This window comes from Triplophysa dalaica, chromosome 24 (genome assembly GCF_015846415.1).
Source record: "Triplophysa dalaica isolate WHDGS20190420 chromosome 24, ASM1584641v1, whole genome shotgun sequence".
In the NCBI taxonomy this organism is placed as follows: domain Eukaryota; kingdom Metazoa; phylum Chordata; class Actinopteri; order Cypriniformes; family Nemacheilidae; genus Triplophysa; species Triplophysa dalaica.
The window spans coordinates 419,782-440,922 of NC_079565.1; the positions used below are offsets into that span (position 1 = coordinate 419,782).

The window sequence follows — 21,141 nt, forward strand, 5'->3', positions numbered from 1 at the left end:
GTTGAATTTACACAACAGATTCACACATGCAAACCGCTCACACAGACACACAAGACTGAATACATTTAACACATTTTCCAGTCGATTCGAATTCCGACGCGAAGTGAATCCCAGCGCGGGAAGCGCGTGACCGGCACTGGCAAGGGAGTAGCTTGCGCAGTCATCTCCATAACGGGCAATGTCACATCCCAAACCAACAGCACAAACTACTACCTCAGCCAGTACACGGTCTGTCCGATCACCGCGGATCCGATAAACTCGTCGGGCTCCGGTCCGTGCTCACCCAAATCCGAGCGGTGTCGCTGGAAGTGCGCAGTGTGAAGAGCGCGAAGAAGACACTGAATGGTCGTAGTACTCGTGAGCGCGCTACACTCCCTTCTACCGCGCGACTATTGGCTAGGAGCGCAGCCAATGGCGTGTCAGAGGGACGCCGCCCACCGCCACGTCACACACGCCCACACTGAGGACACGCCCTGCCGCTAGCTTCCGTCAATGGCGGCTTCCTCAGAGCACGTGACGTACCGAGACACGGAGGAGAGAATTTCAGTTTAAGCAGTCGCGCAAATGTCCTGATAAACAAGAAATGCGGCAGTTCCATAGAAAATTATTATTACATTATTAATACGGTACAATAAAACGATATCACCGTGATAAACACATCGAAAAACTACTGTAGTAAAGTGTATTAATCACTATGCAATGACCACCGTTTGTATCACCGTACTTTGACTACAAATACCGCGATAAACTATAGTTACTCAAGTAAAACCATAACATTCTTCATTTATTTAGGTATATATATTGTCCATTTACCGGACCGTGTAACGTTTGGACACACTTGACCGCTCCATACTTCCATTACGTTACTTATAAGAGGGACTGAAAAATCTATATGTATAAAAATTGGGTTTTAGGATTTTTAAATGTAGTCAAGGCTATAAGTGTTATATATGAAGAGTTTTGTTCCAAAATGAGATAACTACATTTTTTATTGTGCATTCCAATTCATATCAATCAAACTGCAGTTGTTTTGTTTTGATTTAAGCCATAACTCAACAAATACAGCTAACTTACACAATAAAACACGATTACAAATAAAAAACATGTTTTTTTCCATGGTTTGTTATCTCCTTTTGTAACCACACTTTTCATATTTTATAACTACAGAACACTAATGTACTGAAGTGATTTTTATTATAAGCAGAAAGTGAGGCGTTTAGTGTTCATAGAACTGTAGCATTTATTATTGTACACACACGGGTTCAACCCTTCTCAATGCGACTAAAGATGACATGGAATGTTACAGTAAGATCTTGCATAAAATCCATTGCTGTTGAGAAAATTTCACAAAAAAGCCCATCCTTCGTGTTGTTTATGATTTATGCAAATAATTTTTTGATTTGATCTGGTTTCAAACCCAAAGACTTCATTCTTAATTACATCTTTAACACTATCACCAAACACTGTACATGAGGGGGAAAACAAACAAAAAAGAAAAAGAACCAATAAAACAACAAACACTGCAAGTTTAATTCAGGCCTAGCTGTTAATACATCATTTAAGTCGGCCAATTAGAATCTAACGTCAGCTTGTATTAGAAGCTTTGGACGATGACATTTAGAGCTGTCAGTCAATGGTTTCCATGACGTTTGCCATGACGGTGGGGGGTGGGTGAGGCTTCACGCGTGGCGTATGAAACAGTCACAATCATGAATAAAAACGTTCAGTCACGATTCGCCGTTCTGCACTTTGGAGACGGGCGCTTGCATGAAGTCCTTAAAGGGTCCCAGGGCGTCTTTGAGGGCGGAGCTTACTTCAGGAGACGAGCAGGTGATGCACTCCACCAGTGTGGGGTAGAGAGCGATCACCTGAGCCCATACGTTACCGTCCACTGATGGGAGAGAGAGGAGAGACACAAATGAGCAAAAATAACAATACAGGAAGCCCATCGTTCCGTCTCAGTGATGCTGAAGGACAGACGGCTCTCACCGTTCTCCGGCTGTGTCTTATTCAGAGAATCCATGAGTGTGCTAATGGCCTTTAAGACAAAGATGATCTCGGTCACTTGTTGCCTTGAACAAAAGGAACAAAAGAAGAGAATGAAGATTTGTGTAGTAACACTTCCGTCATGCGACTGCGCTCAGAGCTGGTGTGTTTGTGTTCACCTGGGCAGCGGGCAGCGACCGCTCAGCCTCTCGTCCTCTACGTATCGTCGCAGCACGTCCTGTGCCCTCTGCAACAGCACTGACAGGGCCATCCGGGAGATATAGCCCTCCTGTGGCGTGGTGACTTTATTACTGAAGGAGAACTGCAGCAGGGTCTCGAAACAAACCTTGGAGAACTCCTCTCGCATTCGCACGTCCATTTCTGCCTCTGCGGTTGACGAGAGCGGTTGTCATACTTTTTTAAAACACAAGATCGCTTTAAAACAAACACATTGCCGTGACATTTTCCTGGTACCTGTGAACGATGAGGACTGCGAGTGAATCGAGCCTTTATTGAGCATGCTCATAATACGACCCACAAACTCTTTGGGTATGAAATTGGCAAAGGGTAAAATCTCTGCGCTGATCAACTGCACCACCTGGTGGACAAAGAGATCAATACATTTAACACATTTAATGTTTATACGAAATACGGTTTCATGTTGGTAAATTCAATTCGGAGACATCAGTGTATGAACGATGATGTTACCTCGACATCCACAGCTTCATTCCCCTGGAACTCTTGTATGGATAGATTATCTGGAGGTGTGCTGCGAATGGAGAATAAAATAGATTTCTTTACTCTGTCATACGGTTATACTTTTATCTAACCAGATTTTCACTAGTAAAGGTTCGGGCACCTTTTGGTAAACAGAAAATCCTCGAAGGCGTTCGCCAGCTCCGGCCACATGGTGTCGAATTTGCCCGAGGATGCTTGTTGCCGGGCAACAGGGAGGCCAATGGAAAGCACTTTGAGCAGCGAGGATACGGCGAGTTTCCAGGTGCTCTCGGCAGGACACGCATACTTCAGACCCAGAGGAACCCTTAGAGTCTACATGCACAGAAACGCACTGACTTTATATCATGTGTTCACTTAATTTTGGCATTAAATATCGAAGGTGTTCTTAAATCGGATTCCAATAAAAACACATCGATCAGATATTTAATACAGCCGGCTGCTTGTACATTCTCCCGCTTATTAGACGGCTACTTGACAGAATCCAGCATTCCCTCGAGCCGCGTGATAAAACACTTTAATGTCTAAAGGATCGGTTCACGGTCATGATCTTGTGTTCAAGAATGCATTCTGTGTGATCAGTTTTCAGGGAAGCATGTGATGCTGCTTTAGATTTGGGTTATATTGATGAGGTATTTAATCAGATGCATTCTGTTCAGAACAGCCTCAGGGTTTGAAGTGATGATGATGCAAAAGTGTGGATGTAAAAATACCTTGATGATGCTCTGCAGGACCTTCTCATTAATGACGGCTTTATGACACGCCGTCTTATGATACAGATCCACCACCACCTCCAGGGAGCGCTCGGCAAACGGCACATAGTTTAAGGCCACCCACTCCGCCTGGACACACAGAGACAGAGATAAATAAAGAGTAGAACAAACACACACATAATGACAATCTGCTCCTAAGCCTTAACAAACGTGAATATTTGTCAAACAAAACATCAGAAGTGAAGAGTGAAGAATCATAAACTAAAGAAGTAAACAAGAGTATTCAGCTGTCATTCCATCAAACTAGGGCTAATTACAATTTTTGTTGCCTTGAAGCTCTGTTTAATCCGTTCAACTACAGTTAATAAAAGAGACGTACTATAAAATAAGCGTCTTCCGACAACCTGCCAAAATAAAAGTCTGGTTAACTCTGTATTTTGTGTGGACAAATGTATTACTATTTAATAGTAAAAAAACTAATTTAGATAAACTTAATTCATCTGCATAAGCTGAAGATAGTTGTTTACCTTTGAAATTATTCTTTCTATTTTTATTAATGTTTCTTGTTTATACATTTGTATTATATTGCATTTTGAATGTTATACGGCAATGCAATGTATTAAATGGGTTAACTTTTCAAAGAGATTACTGTATTAAATTTTAACTGCTAATGCTTCTATGAGCTAATTCTTAATCGGCTCTTGTCTTGGTTACACAAGTAACACACACGTGGACACTGACACTTAGTGGTCACTGCCTGTCGACATGGACAACGACGTAGAAGTATAAATGAAAACCAACAGTAGGCTATGGCGTAAATCCAACGCTCGAGTATAAATCCAGTCTAAGTATTCCTCCTTAATAAAGAAAAAGTATTTATTATCGGAATACCCAATTAATCGATGGAGTAGGATACTCTATTAATAAAATAATCGATAGCTGCCGCCCTACATCAAACCAAGAGCTACAGTGTGAATGAGTTACAGGACAGAAGTCAAAAACCGAGTCAGACCATCAGATCGAATGGAAATATGAATGACAGGACACAATTGACAGGCCATATAAATTATATTTTAAGGTGCATTTTGTTGGTTTCACCACCAAACAGAACTACTGTCTGTTGAAATCACTGGTGAACTGAATTTGGCATTATAATGGAAAGATTTCTGAGCAGTCAATACTGTACACATCCTAATGCATGCTTAATTCAGCGCATGTTGGATTGAATTACGCCATAATAGTTTAAAGCTATCAAACGAAATGTTAAACATTAAACAAAATGTCAAATTCTCTCTCATTTGCTTTGGAAAAACAAAAGAGTCTGCTAAATAAAACACACGTGAATGTAATGTTATTGTGAATGATGATGAGATTCTCCACTATTAATGTGACAAACATCTGTATTTTATGACACAGCCACTCTGTAAAAGTCACAAAAAGTGTTTAATAAAACAGAAAAACCAACAACTGGACAGTCATCTGAAAGAGAGAAGTTGTTAGATGGAGCTGAAGAGAGATGTAGGAGAGAGGATGACAGCAGAAGAACTCACCGGTGCGAACAGTTGGATCTACAGTGGATCCATATGAGGTACAAAAACAAAACAAGAGAAGATCAGACAAATGTTTACTACTGCCAGCAAACTACACACACACTGATGAAACAAACACATCTACTGCACAACATGACACGTGTGATATTGTGAGGATGAACAACACAATAAAACCTGATTCAACAAACGAACACTACACACGCTCCATTCCAAACCACAATGAGCTGACTACATACACCACATCATCACAACAACAACAGATGTGGAAGCTGATATTATAGTTGATTAAAATCAAAACATTTCTGTTTATTGAAATCAAATGAAGTATTGGCTCAAATGAAATAAAATAAATCAATAATATATAGCCACATAAAAAAAGTAAAAAGCATGTGACAAATTGCTCTAGAATATCATAAAAATAAAAGCTTATTTAATATATTAATAAAACTACAATAAAACAAAACTATAAAAACTCTGATTCAAAGAGGTAATACAATTCTTAGGATTTCAATCATTGAACATCATAAGGGAAGAGTAAAATTCATTTTGTATGCTCATTAGACTATTCAATTGTTAGCTTAAACATGTCAACGTTTAACCTTTAATCAAATAAAGTGACAAATCTTTGCTTCACGCAAGATATTTATTATGAAGACAGATGCTCATGCTGACAGCTCACTAGGTTTTGGAACAAAGCCGACATGTGCAACTGAGAAACAAAACCATTTTAAATGTTGGTTAGAGCAGAGCACAAAGCTGAAAGAAGATAAAATTGTCCTAAGATATGAAACGTCAGTAAGAGACGCTCCTTACAAGTGAGCCGAACTGAAGGACACCTTACAAACAAACTCAATCAAGCACCAGTGAATAAATAAACAAAGGAGAAAAGCTACTAAAAGGTCCTCAAGAAAAAAAAGAAGCACATTTATATTCCACAGACTGAGGCGAGACTTTAGCACAGAGCAGCAAAACTAAAAGGGTCTTATTCAGCACAAGAGTTCTTGAAACGTTTGCAAAATGAACAAGTCGTGCCTCTCAGATTAAACCAGAAAGATTAAAGAGCCAGAAAACCGCACGGAAGTAGAAGAGACGCTCACCTGGTTATATTTGGCATTGGCCACATGTTTGGTCTCCATTTTTCCGTACTGAGGAGGTTTACAGGAAAACTCCACGAACAGCAGAAGCTGCTGGAAGATGGCGGGATACATCACCTGAAGATTCTCAGAGCCGACGCAAATCGCCTGGAAGAATGAAACACCATCTCAAACAACAAACGCTCAACCAATGATAAACCAGCAGACAGAGCATGTTTTCTGACCTTCTGTAGGACGTCGAGGCTTGTAAGCACCACCTCCTGTAGACTGGTGAGCACCGCCTCTGTGTAGGACGGTAAGATGAAGGGTGAAGCGTCAGAGCTGATGGGGACGGAAACGGCTCCGTGCAGAATCACGCCCAGCTTCTTCAGATCTTCCATGCTGAACCCTGCCGCGATGTGCTGATACAACGCCGGAAAAATCTGTATTAATGCCGTCAGGAAGGGCTGGCTGGGCACGAATGCCAGTTTATCCGCTCCGCCGCTAGGAGGACGCGTGCACTCGGTTCCTATCCGGTACCAGGTGTTCCACGCCGACCACCAGAGGGCGGAGTCGTCTTGCTCCTCCCCGGGCGGAGGCAGCTGAAGTTGAGCTATGTAGCGCTGGGCTAACCGCTCGGCGAGGGAATCGGAGCGGATGAGGGGTCTGCCCGGGCCGGAGCTTTGAAGAGATTCCATGAGGACGGCGGAGACGTCCAACGCAGATAGAGTGTCTGGTTTATCCGTGTCTTTAACGGGAGTGACCAGCTGAAGAATCTCTTGGAAGCTCTTGAGTGCTGCGAGAGAAACCTCGCTGTTTTTGCTGAGGGCAGCGGACTTGATGTGATCCAACAGGACTTCCCAAGCTTTGAAGAAGTCACCTGAAGGGGGCGCATGAGGGGTTACAGTCATTCCTAAAAACGGATCCGAAATTCCTTTGTGCTTCTCAGCACTTACCCAACTGCTGCAGCAGATATCTCCTGGTGTTGAAGATGCGAGCGACACCCGCCAGCGTCAGGACCCACGTCTCCGCCCACTGCTTCTCAGCTGTGTCACGTGAGTGGTGGATGAGGATGTTCCCCCCCCCGGACTCAATCTTTTCTTTGTCAGCCGTGGTGGAGGACTTCCTGACACAGTTCAGCAGATGAAAGAGAACCTGCGGGATAACGGTACACTAGTAAGATTAACCGTGAAGCACACGGAAACAGACATGTGACCCGGTGTCACCACGTACCTTCCAAACCACAATGTTCCAGGTGGAAGGTTGTAGCAACGTTCCGTGAGCAGCGATGGTGGAGAACATGGTCTGGCCTGCGCTCTTCCTCACGGCTGGCCGCGGATCCACACACAGCTCGCCCAGTTTGGCGTACAGGCACAACCACAGGCAGTCGAAGGGCGGTGCGGGGTGAAAGGGTCTGTTCAGAGGTTCGCCTTTATCTTGAGCCTGTTTCACCAGAACGGCTTCCTCCTTCTCCAGCTCTTCTGTAATGGCTTCTCCTCGTTGGAAGAAGTAATCTGAGATGTTCCACTGGACAGAAAACGCTCCCAATGAGTACAACCCTAAGATCTGAATCATCATCTCATTTTAAACATGCCTCACCAGGAGTCCTATGGACGTCAAGCTGATGTTCAGCTCCTGATTCTGAAGTCCAAAACTGCCCGCAACATCCACCACTATCTGGAGGCACGTGCAAGGCATTGTGGGTAGGAAGTCGGTCACCACCAACTGCAGGCACTGGAAGGCTGTTCGTATGAGGGACTCGCTGTGGAATAAAAAACATGTTTAGTAAAGTCACAATAAAGTTTTTAGAAGAATGAAGACACCGAGAAATGACACGGTTGATGAATGATCAAGTCAAAGTCAATCAAGATGTGAAAACACAACATGATCTTCCATTGGTGTGGACGTTCATATATTTCGTGACATAGTCTGCACGTCTCACCCCTGGTCATTCCGAATGGCCCCGATGACCCCCAGCACCAGAGGCCACCCCGGTCCGAGGCTGTCGCCCTGGTTCTGAAGGATCTGAAGAACGCACTCCAGCTGTTTCTGTCTGATGTCTGCGTGAAGGACGTTGGACAGCTCCTTCAGCGGGTTCAACAGCAGCAGCTGGAGTCTCTGAAGAGAACAGAGATGATTGGTTAGAGATAAGATCCATGCGTTCTTCTCTGAGATCATCCGGATGAGCGGTCACCTGGTTGTGTGACAGCAGCGGTTGGTGTTTGTAGGAGAGTCCGGCTTTAATCAGTGAGGTGATGGCCTCCGCACCCCATTCCCTCATGCGTGCGTTAGGATGCTGACACACCTGCACCAACACAACACCAGATTCATATCACGTGCTACAAATATTTTAAGATCTGAGCATTTTTATAAGCTTTCTTTGATTAAATCAGACACATTTAATGAATCACAAATCAACACAAACACAGTTTAATGTAATGCACAAAACAATGGAATTTTTGTGACACAGTTGTAAAGAGAACGTGATTCATTTCTCCTAATATCGTTTTCGACATCACAGGGTCTGAAAACAGACTGTTGATAAAGAATTGCTCATTTAGAAGAAGTTTGGTGCTGATACTCGGCTCGAGATCTGGATAAAACTAACTCAAACTGATCACGGGTGGGAAGAGAGATGGCAGAAGATTTGTCATTACAGAGAAGAGATTGACAGGATCATATGACCAGACTCCTCACAAAAGGTTTCATTTAATAACGTGAGAGAAGATCATCGGAGAAAAAGAGAGATTCAAACTTACCTTCTACAACACAGACATGTCGCAAGAGAGAAAGAGAGAGAGAGACGTGATGAGACAACATGAGGAGGTTTAGTATCATCAGAAGGAAAGTTTCAGTATAACAGACCAAAGCAGGACCAAGAAAAGGCAACAGAAAGATACAATCTTTTTACACGTTGTTTTTACAGACACCCTGGTGTCTCTTTTCAAGTGTTAAGGTCATTGCACATTGAGTCCAAAATTTCAGCACCTCACGTTGCGTCAATCACATTTACACACTGCCTCCGATATGTCCATCATGAACCAATTCGGGCTGGGTTCGATTTTCTGCATTTTTTGCATTCGTAGCAAAGCGTTTTGACCAAATACGAAAAACACATACAACATTTTTGGACTCCCTGTGCAAAGACACATTTGAGTGTGTTGATTCTTCAGTCTCACCTCCAGCAGATGAGCCGTCAGAGGCCTCCAGAGAATCTCAATGCGAGCCATGTTGACCAGCCCCGTCTCCAAGAGTTTGGCCACAGCGAACAGAGACGGCTCCTGACCACAAAACATAGAAAAAAGCCAAACATCACTTTCTATTGACGTAGCTGGATGAGCGTCGCTGGTTTAGCAGTCAATGCAATGCAGCAGAACAGCACCTTGTTGTTGCCGTAGGCCATCTCCATAGCCTCCATCGATAAAGAACACAGAGCGTTTATCAGGTGATGCAGGGAAACGTCATCCAGATATCTACAATCACACACACGGATCACGTGAAGTAAGTGAAAAGCTTCTGATAATCATCAAACTGAATGATTCCTCTGATCTTACTGTGAGCTTTCAAAGAGTCTAGAGAGAATATTGGATATGACGGGCAGATCGGTCATCACTGCTGTGGTCAACACCTGACAAAAAAAACAACAACATTCAGTCTGTGACACACGGAACAGTTTAGAGAGGAGTATACAAAAGAATACGTTTCTCACCGTGCTGGGACCCTCGACGGCCCGTCCGGGTTTCAGGACCCCACCAACGGCCGGCTTCAGACCCAGAATCCACACCAGATGCTAACAGAAACAAGAGAACATTACTGAGCGTCACACATATGAATTCATGAGATGAGAACTACAAACGTGTGTGTTTCTACCTGGAGTGTGGCTAAAACCAGCTGCCAAGACGTTCCCAGATAAACACCGTGACAATGAGCTAAATTCAACAGAGTCCGCATGCACTGAATGTTCTTCGCCGTCAGCTGAGAGGAAGAGAGAGATAATATATATAAACAATACATTATAATAGAAAACAGTTTGTTTACAGTATCAATGAGTGAACCTGTATTTAACCAGAAAAAAATATTAGAGTCACTCACAAATAAAATTCAATAATCATTATAATTCAATTAAACAATATCATTAGATTAAAGTCACCATGAAATCAAAGTGTTGCAGTGATTATTATAAATGATTCAAGAGTGCATACCAATATTTCTTTTAAATGAATTTGCACTTTCTTTAATGAAAAACATTAAGCTCCCTTTAACAACAGCACTTCAACACATGACATAAGCAACAAAAAAGGGGTCGGACTTAACTAACGGTCCAGGAATCTTTAGCCTCCCCTCCAGACCCATGTCAGTCACAGAACAAACAAACCAATCAAAAAGGGAAGGGCAAAATAAAGCCCCACCCTACATATTATTGTAATTTCAGAACGGCACGATGTGGAATAGAAGTCAATCGCAACTTCTGTTTCATGGTGACTAAGACAGTGTGTGTGATGTACCACTACAGTCCCCTGTGGCTGTGCGGTGAGAGGTTGACCCACTGCTACCACCTGCTGGTGAGATTCACTGGACGGACTGACCATCTGAACACTCTGACCCTGGATTGAGTACACTACACACACACACACACAAACATCAGCATATATTCACACACATGCACAGGTTGTATTTTGTAAAGGATTTAAAGTGAACACGGCTCTTGTACCTTTATTAGAGAGGTTAGCGGTGTTGCTGCTCAGGATGGTCAGGGCGTAGTGGGGGGGCAGCGAGGCTTTACACACGGCTGTGATGAAAGCATCACGCGGCGTCACTAAACCCAGACGACCGCACAGAGCTGCCATGGAGAGCTCGGCCTTCAGAATGTTCTCTGTGGCCGCCTCGTCCGTACTGAAAAACACACACAGTCAGATGATCAACAATAATCTGATATTAAACGGATGAAGACGATACTCTGATTGAGAATGGAGCATGTAAACACAGCTTTTTGATTAGCGTCTGAACTCATAAGGGAAGTGAACACAAATGGAATTAAGATGTTGATTAAGAATCAACTTAATTCTAGAAAATAAAGGAAACCCGAAAGCTGTATGTGGTACCATGGTGAAGACAAACTGTTTGTTGATACATTACATTGTGAATGGAACGTTGAACAGCACAAACTGTCAACACATTAATCGTAATATTAGTTTACTCAGAATAAGGCGAATCATTTGATTCCTGACGTCCTTGTAAACGTGGTCACTGTTCATAAAGATGTTTCCAATACACAAATATATGAAGAGTTTGGTTCTAAAATGAGATTACAGTTTGAAAAAAAAATGTTTTAATGTGTTTAACTGTGTTAGTTAGCTGTATTTTTTGAGTTATTATGGCTTAAATCAAAACAACCAATCAGCAATTTGATTGATATTAATTGGAATGCACAATAAAAAAACATGATTGAGTTATCTCATTTTGGAAACGAACTCGTATATAAACAATAAGACAAAGCTCACTACAGCACAACAATTTAACAACTTGCTATTATATAATTGCTTCGATAGTATATCCTGCACTTGCTAATTGCACTTCTGGTTAGACCTAAACTACATTTCGTTACACTGTACTTGTATATGTGTAATGACAATAAAGTTGAATCTAATCTAGTCAGAAAGAAATTGGTTTAGATTTAGTTTTTATGTGAACAGGATTATAACAACGCTTAGTGTGTGTGTGTGTGTTTGCATCCACACACGTGTGTTACCTGGCGTCCAGCAGAAGTGAGAGAGCAGCTAGCAGTCCGCACCAGCAGGCGTTCACCATCTCTTCCCAAACCTCATGAGCCACTGTAACAGACACATTGAGCGGAAGAGACACATGACACGAAAAGCCACTATAACTACAGATATTAAATATATCTCAATTATCAGGAAAAAACATTTGTAATGCTTTATTTTTAGGATCAGAATGTCAAAGACTCATTCGCAGATGAGTCACATGCACGATCGACTCCCGCTGTGACTCACGTGGTTCGTGTGGGCCGCTGTAACTCAGAGGAGGCTTCACAGGTGCCTCCCCCTCTCTCACTGGCGCCACCTGATTCTCTACCGCCAGCGCACTCTCGATCATGGCGGTGATGCCCCTGACCAGATCCAGCAGAGCGCTGAACGCCACAGACATGGCGTAACCTTCAGGGATCGAGGGCGGCTCCACTTTATCCAACATCTCCAGACTGACAGCCAGAACGAGAGAGAGGACAATCACGAGTTTAGGTAAACATTATACACAGTTGTTAAGTCTGGGTGATACGGCATTCGTGAAACATTATACTTAATATTTAGTGAAACTAGGAGGGCGGGACTCGTGAATTTTGATTGACAGGTCTTGATTGTTGACGTTATGTTATTTTTCTCCGCATGTATTTGACATAAAATCATCCAGTAAGTGTGGAACATCACCCCTGGAGCGCGTGTGATCACTCACTATGTGGCTTTGGCACTGCCCTGAACGCTGACGTTCATGAGGGGAATCCAGGTGCCCCGGTACTCAAACGCTGCCTGCGTGGTCAGAGGTCCACCTGAACCAGCGGCCCCCGGGATGCCCTGAGCAGACCCCTGCCCGCCTGACACAGACCCACCTGATACACACACATACATACAGAAGTTCATTTGAGGGACATCAGGGTACACAGTTTCATTTTTTGTACAGAATTTAACAGATTTTTCATGTATTTTAGGAAATATTCTCAAAATCCGTCCAGTAACAGAAAAGGACAGCATATTTATAAAGAATGGTAAAACACTGTTATTTAACAGTTTATTTCTGGTGCCCCAGCTGCTGTTTTATACATTATTCTTTTTTTAATAAAGACATACTTATAGTGTGCAGAAGTATGCCAGAAAGGATGCTGTCGGTATATTTGTTAACAGTAAACAGCGTGTGAGTGTGTGACCTGCGGGTGCGCTGGAGGATGAAGAGTTTCCAGCACTGGGGAGGATGAAGAGCGACTGGATGAAGGATCCCAGAGCGTTGACAATGTCTCTGAACACTTTAGTGGAGTGCTGCTTCATATCATAAGACTGACAGAAAGACCTGCACACATTAGAGACAGAAAGAAAGTCATCGATACACCGGACGCGTGCGTGCCTGACCTCCAGTTAATTCCAGTGTGTGTTTGCCTAGTGTATAACTGGGCGGACGCGGTAAATTGCGCTATTCACGCGTAGTTGGACGCTTGAACATTTTGAGTTTACTCGCTTCATGTGCGTGTGAAGTTCACTTCACAACAAATGGAATTTGCGTCATAGGAGGGGCTTCTGCCAGGCGGCTCCAGTCATGAAATGGCGGTCATGGATTTTGTTGAGATTTACCAGATTGTCAGACCTCCTTACTCCCTTTCTTCCCAGCAAGATCCTTTTTATTCCTGTTTGGATGAAAGTAAGAAGATGCATCGTACAAGATTTGGTCCTCCATTGTCGTTTCGGATTTCTGCCTCAGCTCGCTACGTCATAATCACGTTACAACTAGAGCAAGCTCCTGATTGGTTAACGTGGAGGGAATTTTCGGCAAAGTTAAAAAAATTTGTCAAATGTCCGAAACGCTGAATTCGAGTGAATCGCACCGCAGGATGTTCATCGTGTCTTAGCATTGATTTAACATGTGAATCACTCGCTCTCAATGGTTCATTTGCGTCTGGTGGGAGCGCAGCATGATTATACAACTATTTATTTTCGATTTCATTTATGTTACTATAAACTTGTATTAATATTTTATTGTACAATAATTGAATTAAATAAACATTTTGTTGAATGGGTGCTGTGGTTCGGTCGCATTTAAACAGTACGATACACTGACATCTAGCGGTCAAGCTTGGTATCGCAGTCTGAATTCAAAATATTAGAGAGACAAGTGACTCGTCTTCTCGGTTTCTTTTGCTTGTTATCAGAAATCCTCTACAGGCGCTCTTTTGTTTGTGAATGTGTACTGGAAGTTAAGGGCAGTCCATGAACGTTTGTTTATGTTGTCACTTTAAAACTGTCTATATACCCCAGACATTCAGTCTAAGAAATAATGATTAAACGTCATTCAGATTTAATAAGTGTGTCGTGAAATAAACCACATGGGAGACGACGTCTGAAATTTTGATATAAAAACGGATTTGTTTGTCATATTTTTGTTTGTTTGGTATGTTCTCTCACCGCAGTAAATGAGGCTGAACACACAGTCTGTGCACAGACTCCACAGCCACGGCTCTCAACCACTGAGGTTTCTCTCCATCCAGAAACTTCACCAGCAGAGACAAGAAGATCTCACACTCCGTCACCTACAACACACAAAGCATCAGATCATTAACATATGCCCGCCCACATTCACACTTCCGCCCCACCCAGACAAACAATCACCCGAGAAACATAAAATATATAATGAGAAATAGTGTGTGAGTGGAGCGCCGTCTCATCTGTGTCTCACCAGGAGGCTGTAGAAGTGTTTGATGAGAACAGAGACCACCCGCAGGAGTCTCATACAGATGGGGAAATAGGGTTTCTCTACGGGGGCCGGAGATGCCGCGCTGCCGCAGCTGCCCTGACGGAATTTGATGTTCGGAGAGAAGAGCTTGATGACCAGCGGACAGACGCGTTCCTTCAACAGGAAACTGAACTCTTGGTGCTACGATAAAGAAACACAGAAGAGGTCACGGCGCGATCGCAGGGTCAACAGCTGTCATCGTGTTTGTGTCACTCAGTGTGGTGTGTTCACCTGCAGGAAAACTTCAGGAAAGTCGTTCAACACCGATTCCAGCAGCTCCAAGCCGAACGTCCGCGTCATCTCCGTCATGCCCACCAACCAGTAGGGGGCGTCGGCATTCACCAGCTGACACAGATCCTGTGGAGAGGGCAAAGTTCGTCGTTATAAGTGCTGTTAGGTGTATATTGACATCAGACAGATGCTCCGCCCCCTCGCACCTGAAACAGCATGTATGCGTCTTTGGCGCTGGGTCTCAGCGTGCTCACAGATCGCCGGTTACTGTTACCCTGGACGGCAGGAGGCTCTTCTGCGAGACCTGCGGTGACGTAAGATAAACATGAACATGAGAGACAAACATGGGAGACTTCGTAAATACAGTAACATCAGACGTACTGACCTTTGAACCTCTCGTCTTCCGCCACCATCCTCTCAAAGACCACAGTCACGACCTGCCGGACGGTGGCGGCCGCTGTGTTGTTGGTGATGTTGTCTTTCGTGAAGTGAAGTCGGAAACACAGAACGATCGCCTGATGAACCACAAACACAGAACCATCGAATGCGCTACGTTTCTGTCCATTGATTAGCTGACATAACCTAATTCATGCCCACGGAGGAATCGCATTGGTCCATATAAAACATTTCAAATGTTTGGATCGGCTGTGAGAGGTGATGTGGAGCTTCAATAATATTCTGGTTGGACTAGAGAGAATGATGCCGAACATCTTAAACTTTTAATGTGTGATGTGACGCCTTGGATTGTGAGTGTTTATTTGCATGTCCTCACAAACAAAGTGAAATACCACTAATGAGGAAGCTCGACTGCTTTTCACTCCATCATGAGGCTCAGATGGGTCTGTGTTCGTCTTTAAATCTACTGCAGTGTTTGTTTCATAAGTGTGTATGGTACCTTCGACAGAACCTCATCGTGTACGACGGTGTTGGTGGTGAGAAGCACAAGAACCGTCTGCAGTAGTTTCAGTTCCTCCAGTCCGTTCTCCATCAACTGCCACAGCATGTTAATGATGTTCCCCGCAGCCGCCTGCACATGCACACACACACACATGAACCACTTCCTTCAAGATTCCTCACAAAACAGAATATGGCGTTATGTTTGTTGAAATAAGCGTGTACACACGAGTCTGACCTCAGAAACCACCTCGTGTGACATGAGTCTCTGAATGGCAGCGAGACACAGCTGAGTGATCTTGGGTTCTTTGGTTCCGCAGCCCATGAGGAACGGCTGGACCACCTCAGAACTGCTCTCCTTCAACGCTGATCACACACGACAAACCAACAAATTACAACAACATCACAACAGAGTCTGATGTCTGTGATCTCGTTGTGTTCTGAACGTTCAGCGTGTCACTCACCTGCCAGGACGTCTGTGTGTCTTGCCGCGATGGTTTTGATCTTCACGATGCCTGACTCGGCAGCCTAAAAGCAGAGGACAAGATAATAACGTGATTCAATGCTCTTGTGCAGGCGTGTGATTGGAGCATTTTCATTCTCAAAACAAGCAGACACTGAGTGGAATGAGCAGTCGTTGTGTTACGCATGGTATAACATGCATTTAAAATGTGTTTGTTTCCTGATTTACAAAATAAAAGTCACGCACTGTGAATGTGACGGGCCGCAAAACTCACACACCACTTATAGACAAAGATTTTATGTTCAGTATATGATGCTGCGTTCAGAAGATATTCAAAGATCTACTTGAACGATGAATGAAAACAACTTCAAATGGAGAATTCTGAAGCGTTTGAATGAGTGTCGAGCGCCACTGTTCACCGACACACACGTTCACAACAACTCCTTTATCCTGAAACAACACACAGCAGATCTCGCCATGACCTCAGCTGTCACATATGATGGTCTCGCTCGTGACTCTGGAGAGATCGGCTGAGACACGCGAGCACGAGGAGACGGATCTGACAGCTGTGTGTTTGACATCTTCATCTGGGATGGTCCTGTAGCTCAATGTGATGCGTTCGCTAAAAGGAAACCAACTTCTGATGTTACACAAACCCCCGTGTGGATGTGAACGTTGTTAATCTGACGCCACATGATTTTATACAGACAGAAAGAAGGAGTTTATGCTACAAACATTTTAAATTTGTAAATAAAAATAGTTTTAGATACATTCTAAAGCTGTAGCAAGTTGTTTTCAGTACAATATGGATCCATTGAAATTTTGAGGTTTACAGTGCAACACTTCTTAAATAGTTCATCTAGGCGACCTTTGACCTCTTGACCAACAATGTTGACTAGCGACAGCGAATATGGTGATTTCTACAGGAGAGAGCCACATGTCCATTAACCTTCTTACAACACAAAAAACTGCTGAAGACATACATTGAATAATACGGTGGTCTCTCCACAACACTTTTGTTATTAAATGCAAAACATAAAGCAAAATACAATCGAAAACATGATCCGAGGGTATATCTCCAATCAAGTACATGAACCTTTCACCAGAGCTCGTGTTTATCAGCAGGTGAACAACCCAGAGAGAACAAACTAGTGTCCTCTCCACAGCTAGACTAAACAAAAGCACATTTCTGACATGTTCACAGGAACTCAGAGGGTCAAAGCACAATGCTTACGGAGTAACAGATCTCGTGGTGTAAAACATAGATATATATAAACATAGATGCCACATTTCACCGCTCCAGACATGCCAACGTGCCGCCATCTTGGAGCAGTCAACGTGTCAGTTTCTGTCATCAATAAAACCAACAGCTTCTTGTTGTTAAACTGCTGAGCTGAACATTCCCTGAAGAGATGAGATAAACCTTTTACAGACGAGAATGTGCTGCTTTGTGTTTTTATCTGTATCAACTCAATATTACAGGTTGTTGAACTCCCCATGAACAGAAAGTTGTGACCGTTACTTCCGTATTTTGACACATTTTCGAGTGATATGGAATTTGAATGAGCAAACTAGTGGGCGTGGCTTTTGTCCTTCTCTGCGAGTTGAAGGGGAGGAGTTAACCGAGGCTCCGCCCAAGCCATGTAACATGGGTCATTTAAGAAGAATTTTTAAATGACAATGACCCACATTGATAAACCATTGACAATAAACGCTGTGATATTTCATGAAACAAAGGCAGTGTGATATTTCATTTCACCGGGACTGTTAACTCTGATCACTTTTGAATGTCATTTCATGTTGTTGTATTGTGTTAGCTTATCAGATATAATTATGTTTGTGTCTACGCAACATCTAACATTTAAGATCTGTACATGTGCATAAGTTGCAAATTTGCTTCTGAATGTTCATTGATCAACTTGAACTGTTCAATACGTTGTTTGACTTACATAAGGCATCCCCTATAAACAGGAGCTCATGACGCATCTCTTTATTGTGTGAAGAATAATTCTACAGTCTCAGATTAGAAGAGCATTACTAACACACTGAGCAGATGATTTGTGTATCATGAAAACACACAGCTGAGGGAGAGACTGTTTAACATAAATACTCAACAAAACTGTTCACTCTCACCTCTAGTGGCCTGTCCAATCAGAGTTGAAACTGAATTATCCTTTCATTAGTTCTTTTGTACAAATACATACTTGAACACAAAGTACCTCATCAGAAATTCGAATAAAAGACATCGATCTCTGTCGAAATGTACACTAAAGGATCAGATTAACACAGCTATGCCACATACATCCAAACAGACGTGATGTTCTGCTGAAATGTGATGGGTCCATTTGTCTCGTGTGATTTGTTCATTCATCGAGACTCTGATCTGATCTGTGATGTCTGAAAGAACTTAATGTGATGTTTACTTCCCCAAAAATGAAAATTCTGTCATCATTTATTCACTCTCTGGTTGTTCTAAATGTGTATAAATGTCTTTGTTCTGATGAACACAGAGAAAGATATTTGGAAGAATGCTTGTAACCAAACAGATCTCGACACCCGTTGACTCCCATAGTAGGAAAAAAAAATCTTCTTTGTTTTGTTCTGTTGAACACTAAAGAAGATATTTTGAAGAATGTAGGACAGCAAACAGTTCTCGGGCACTTTTGACTCCCGTTGTCTTTTCCTACTATGGGAGTCAACGGGTGTCGAGATCTGTCTGGTTATACGCATTCTTCCAAATATCTTTCTCTGTGTTCACCAGAACAAAGACATTTATACACATTTGGAACAGCTCGATGGTGAGTGAATGATGACAGAATTGTCATTTTTGGGTGAAGTGTGTCTGAGCTTTCTGGGCTGGGCCTTTTCCGGGTTTCATACATGTGACACTTTAAATACCCAGAAACAATGTTATGACGCTGTCTGACGCTCACGTGCACAAACACAACGACACGTTCTTATTATCACAATGACTTAAATATTCAGATCACATAAATCTAAAGTGCAAACAGGTTGTACACACACACACAAAGTGACACATGTATATAGTCAAGTGACTGCCTGTAACTGTACATGTATCCGCGTACAGTATACAGACATATAGATGTATATGTGAACGATATGTAATATATATAAAGACTCAGATGTGTAGATGTATATTGTGTTTGTAACGTCACCTCTTTGACTGGAGGAAATTTCTTCTTGCACTCCATGGACAGAGAGCGCAGATCCGTCTGCATGTTGTCCAGGAGCTTCTTCACCGCCTCAGGGCTGCTGGTGGACATCTTCACACACGCAAGGCTGTAATTAAACCCGAAATAATGACCAATAGAATAAAATAAAGCGAATTAAACCCGCTTCAGCGCGAGGCACATAAACACAGCCCTCAGTGCCGCACACACATCAGTCTCTCTTCAGCCCGAACCGCTCTCACGCGCATTCAACATGATCATATTCATATGATCTTTATGTCATGTGTGATCTTTATGATCTAAAATGTGCGCTTCATGTCTCAGTTTCGTGATTTTTCTTCATTCCTGGATCCCATAATGCCCGTGCGGAAAACGACACGTCAAGCCACGCGTCACTTCCGTAAACACTGACAGGATCCGCGGCGGAGCGGGGCGGTGGCGCCCTCACGTGGTCGCTCGGCAGCAGCGCAGCGCTTTTTATTGGATGAGAGGTTTTTTGCTTCACCAGCCGCATGCGACAAAGAATAATTCTTTATTCTATTGATGTTAATTGTTTAAAAGAGGTGAAAAGAAAAAGAAAAACAAACAAAATGAACAAAAATTCCCCAAATATATGATAAATGAGCGTTTTACTGGGTCAAGCATTACAACCAGTGACAGACGGATCTGTTGAGATTAGGATCGCAGTGGCCAATAGAGGACGATCTTTCTACTGTTTCTGTAATCTGCTTTTGTGTAAAATTGTGTTACTATATAATAAACACGCCATGCAGCTTCTGCAACAATGTTTTTTGTTGATGTTAACATGAACAGTATATCACTGCTGAAAATAACAATTGAAATCCAATAGAAACCATCACAGAATGTTTCATTGTTTCCAGTACAATTCCCATTATAACCAATCCACTACATTTTCTACTGTGGTTTGGTCTGGAATCTATAGATTTTTTCAGGATGTCTTGATTTTGGCAGATTTGTAATCAGTTCCAGGGGAAAATGTTGACCTTTAACAGAAGGTTAATTTCTGACCCTTTTTAATGCTGTTAAATTGTATGTTTTGGAAAAAAATGCATCTGCCCTCTCTAACGTATGACATTAAATATCTTTGATGTCATGACATGATGCAGCCACTAAATTTCATGAATCTTACAATATATAATATTGGTGTAAATACGCCACATTTGAGCAGCAATAAACAGTAAAAACAATGATGTTGATAACATTTTACTGTCTACAGCAGACCGGCCCTACCTATAAGCAAACTGAAGGCTAAAGTACACTTTAAGACTTTTACTCAGATTTTCAGTCAGGACTTGTTGCAGAAAGTCTGTTTCATTAGTTAGTGTGTTTCTATCTGAAGCTTTTAAAAAGTCTCCAAGTGTATGATGTCTAAAAGAATCTGCTTAGGGGCTCACCGCCACAAGAGGGGCCCCCAAGAGCACATGAAATTACAGCTTACAGCAAATAACTCTCTCCAAAAAGCATTTAATGACTTATTACTAATTACTTTCTATATCTTATATCAACCTTGATCAGTTAAGTGATTCAAGGAAGGACATGAAACGACTCTTGATTCATTCACATAAATAATATTAAACTACATAAAGTATCATTATTAATTGACGAAGGTATTACCATTCCATTCCATTTTCTACCGCTTATCCGAACTACCTCGGGTCACGGGGAGCCTGCGCGTATCTCAGGAGTCATCGGGCATCAAGGCAGGATACACCCTGGATGGAGTGCCAACCCATCGCAGGGCCGAAGGTATTACGATTGTAAGAATTATATATT

The 21,141-nt window shown here is 42.6% G+C and overlaps 1 protein-coding gene across 2 annotated transcripts; it reads right to left on the reverse strand.

The window, feature by feature from the left end:
* Positions 1–1,177: 1,177 nt before the first annotated feature.
* mon2 (MON2 homolog, regulator of endosome-to-Golgi trafficking) lies at positions 1,178–19,747 on the reverse strand. Of its 2 annotated transcripts, XM_056740118.1 has the most exons (35): positions 19,333–19,747; positions 16,158–16,221; positions 15,932–16,059; positions 15,695–15,826; positions 15,185–15,314; positions 15,006–15,103; positions 14,800–14,925; positions 14,512–14,709; positions 14,241–14,365; positions 12,995–13,134; positions 12,526–12,679; positions 12,069–12,274; positions 11,807–11,888; positions 10,769–10,950; positions 10,563–10,675; positions 9,928–10,032; positions 9,767–9,847; positions 9,612–9,685; positions 9,440–9,530; positions 9,237–9,338; positions 8,252–8,362; positions 8,000–8,175; positions 7,657–7,819; positions 7,291–7,584; positions 7,014–7,212; positions 6,303–6,937; positions 6,082–6,225; positions 4,985–5,002; positions 3,435–3,563; positions 2,846–3,036; positions 2,695–2,755; positions 2,461–2,584; positions 2,166–2,373; positions 1,990–2,072; positions 1,178–1,891 (listed from the first exon to the last, which is right to left on the reverse strand). In XM_056740118.1, exons 1-35 carry the CDS (start codon positions 19,438–19,440, stop codon positions 1,728–1,730), a joined length of 5,139 nt encoding a protein of 1,712 aa, XP_056596096.1. In that variant the 5' UTR covers positions 19,441–19,747; the 3' UTR covers positions 1,178–1,727. The 2 variants fall into 2 exon arrangements, with proteins under 2 accessions (XP_056596096.1, XP_056596097.1); XM_056740119.1 differs by lacking the exon at positions 4,985–5,002.
* Positions 19,748–21,141: the final 1,394 nt, after the last annotated feature.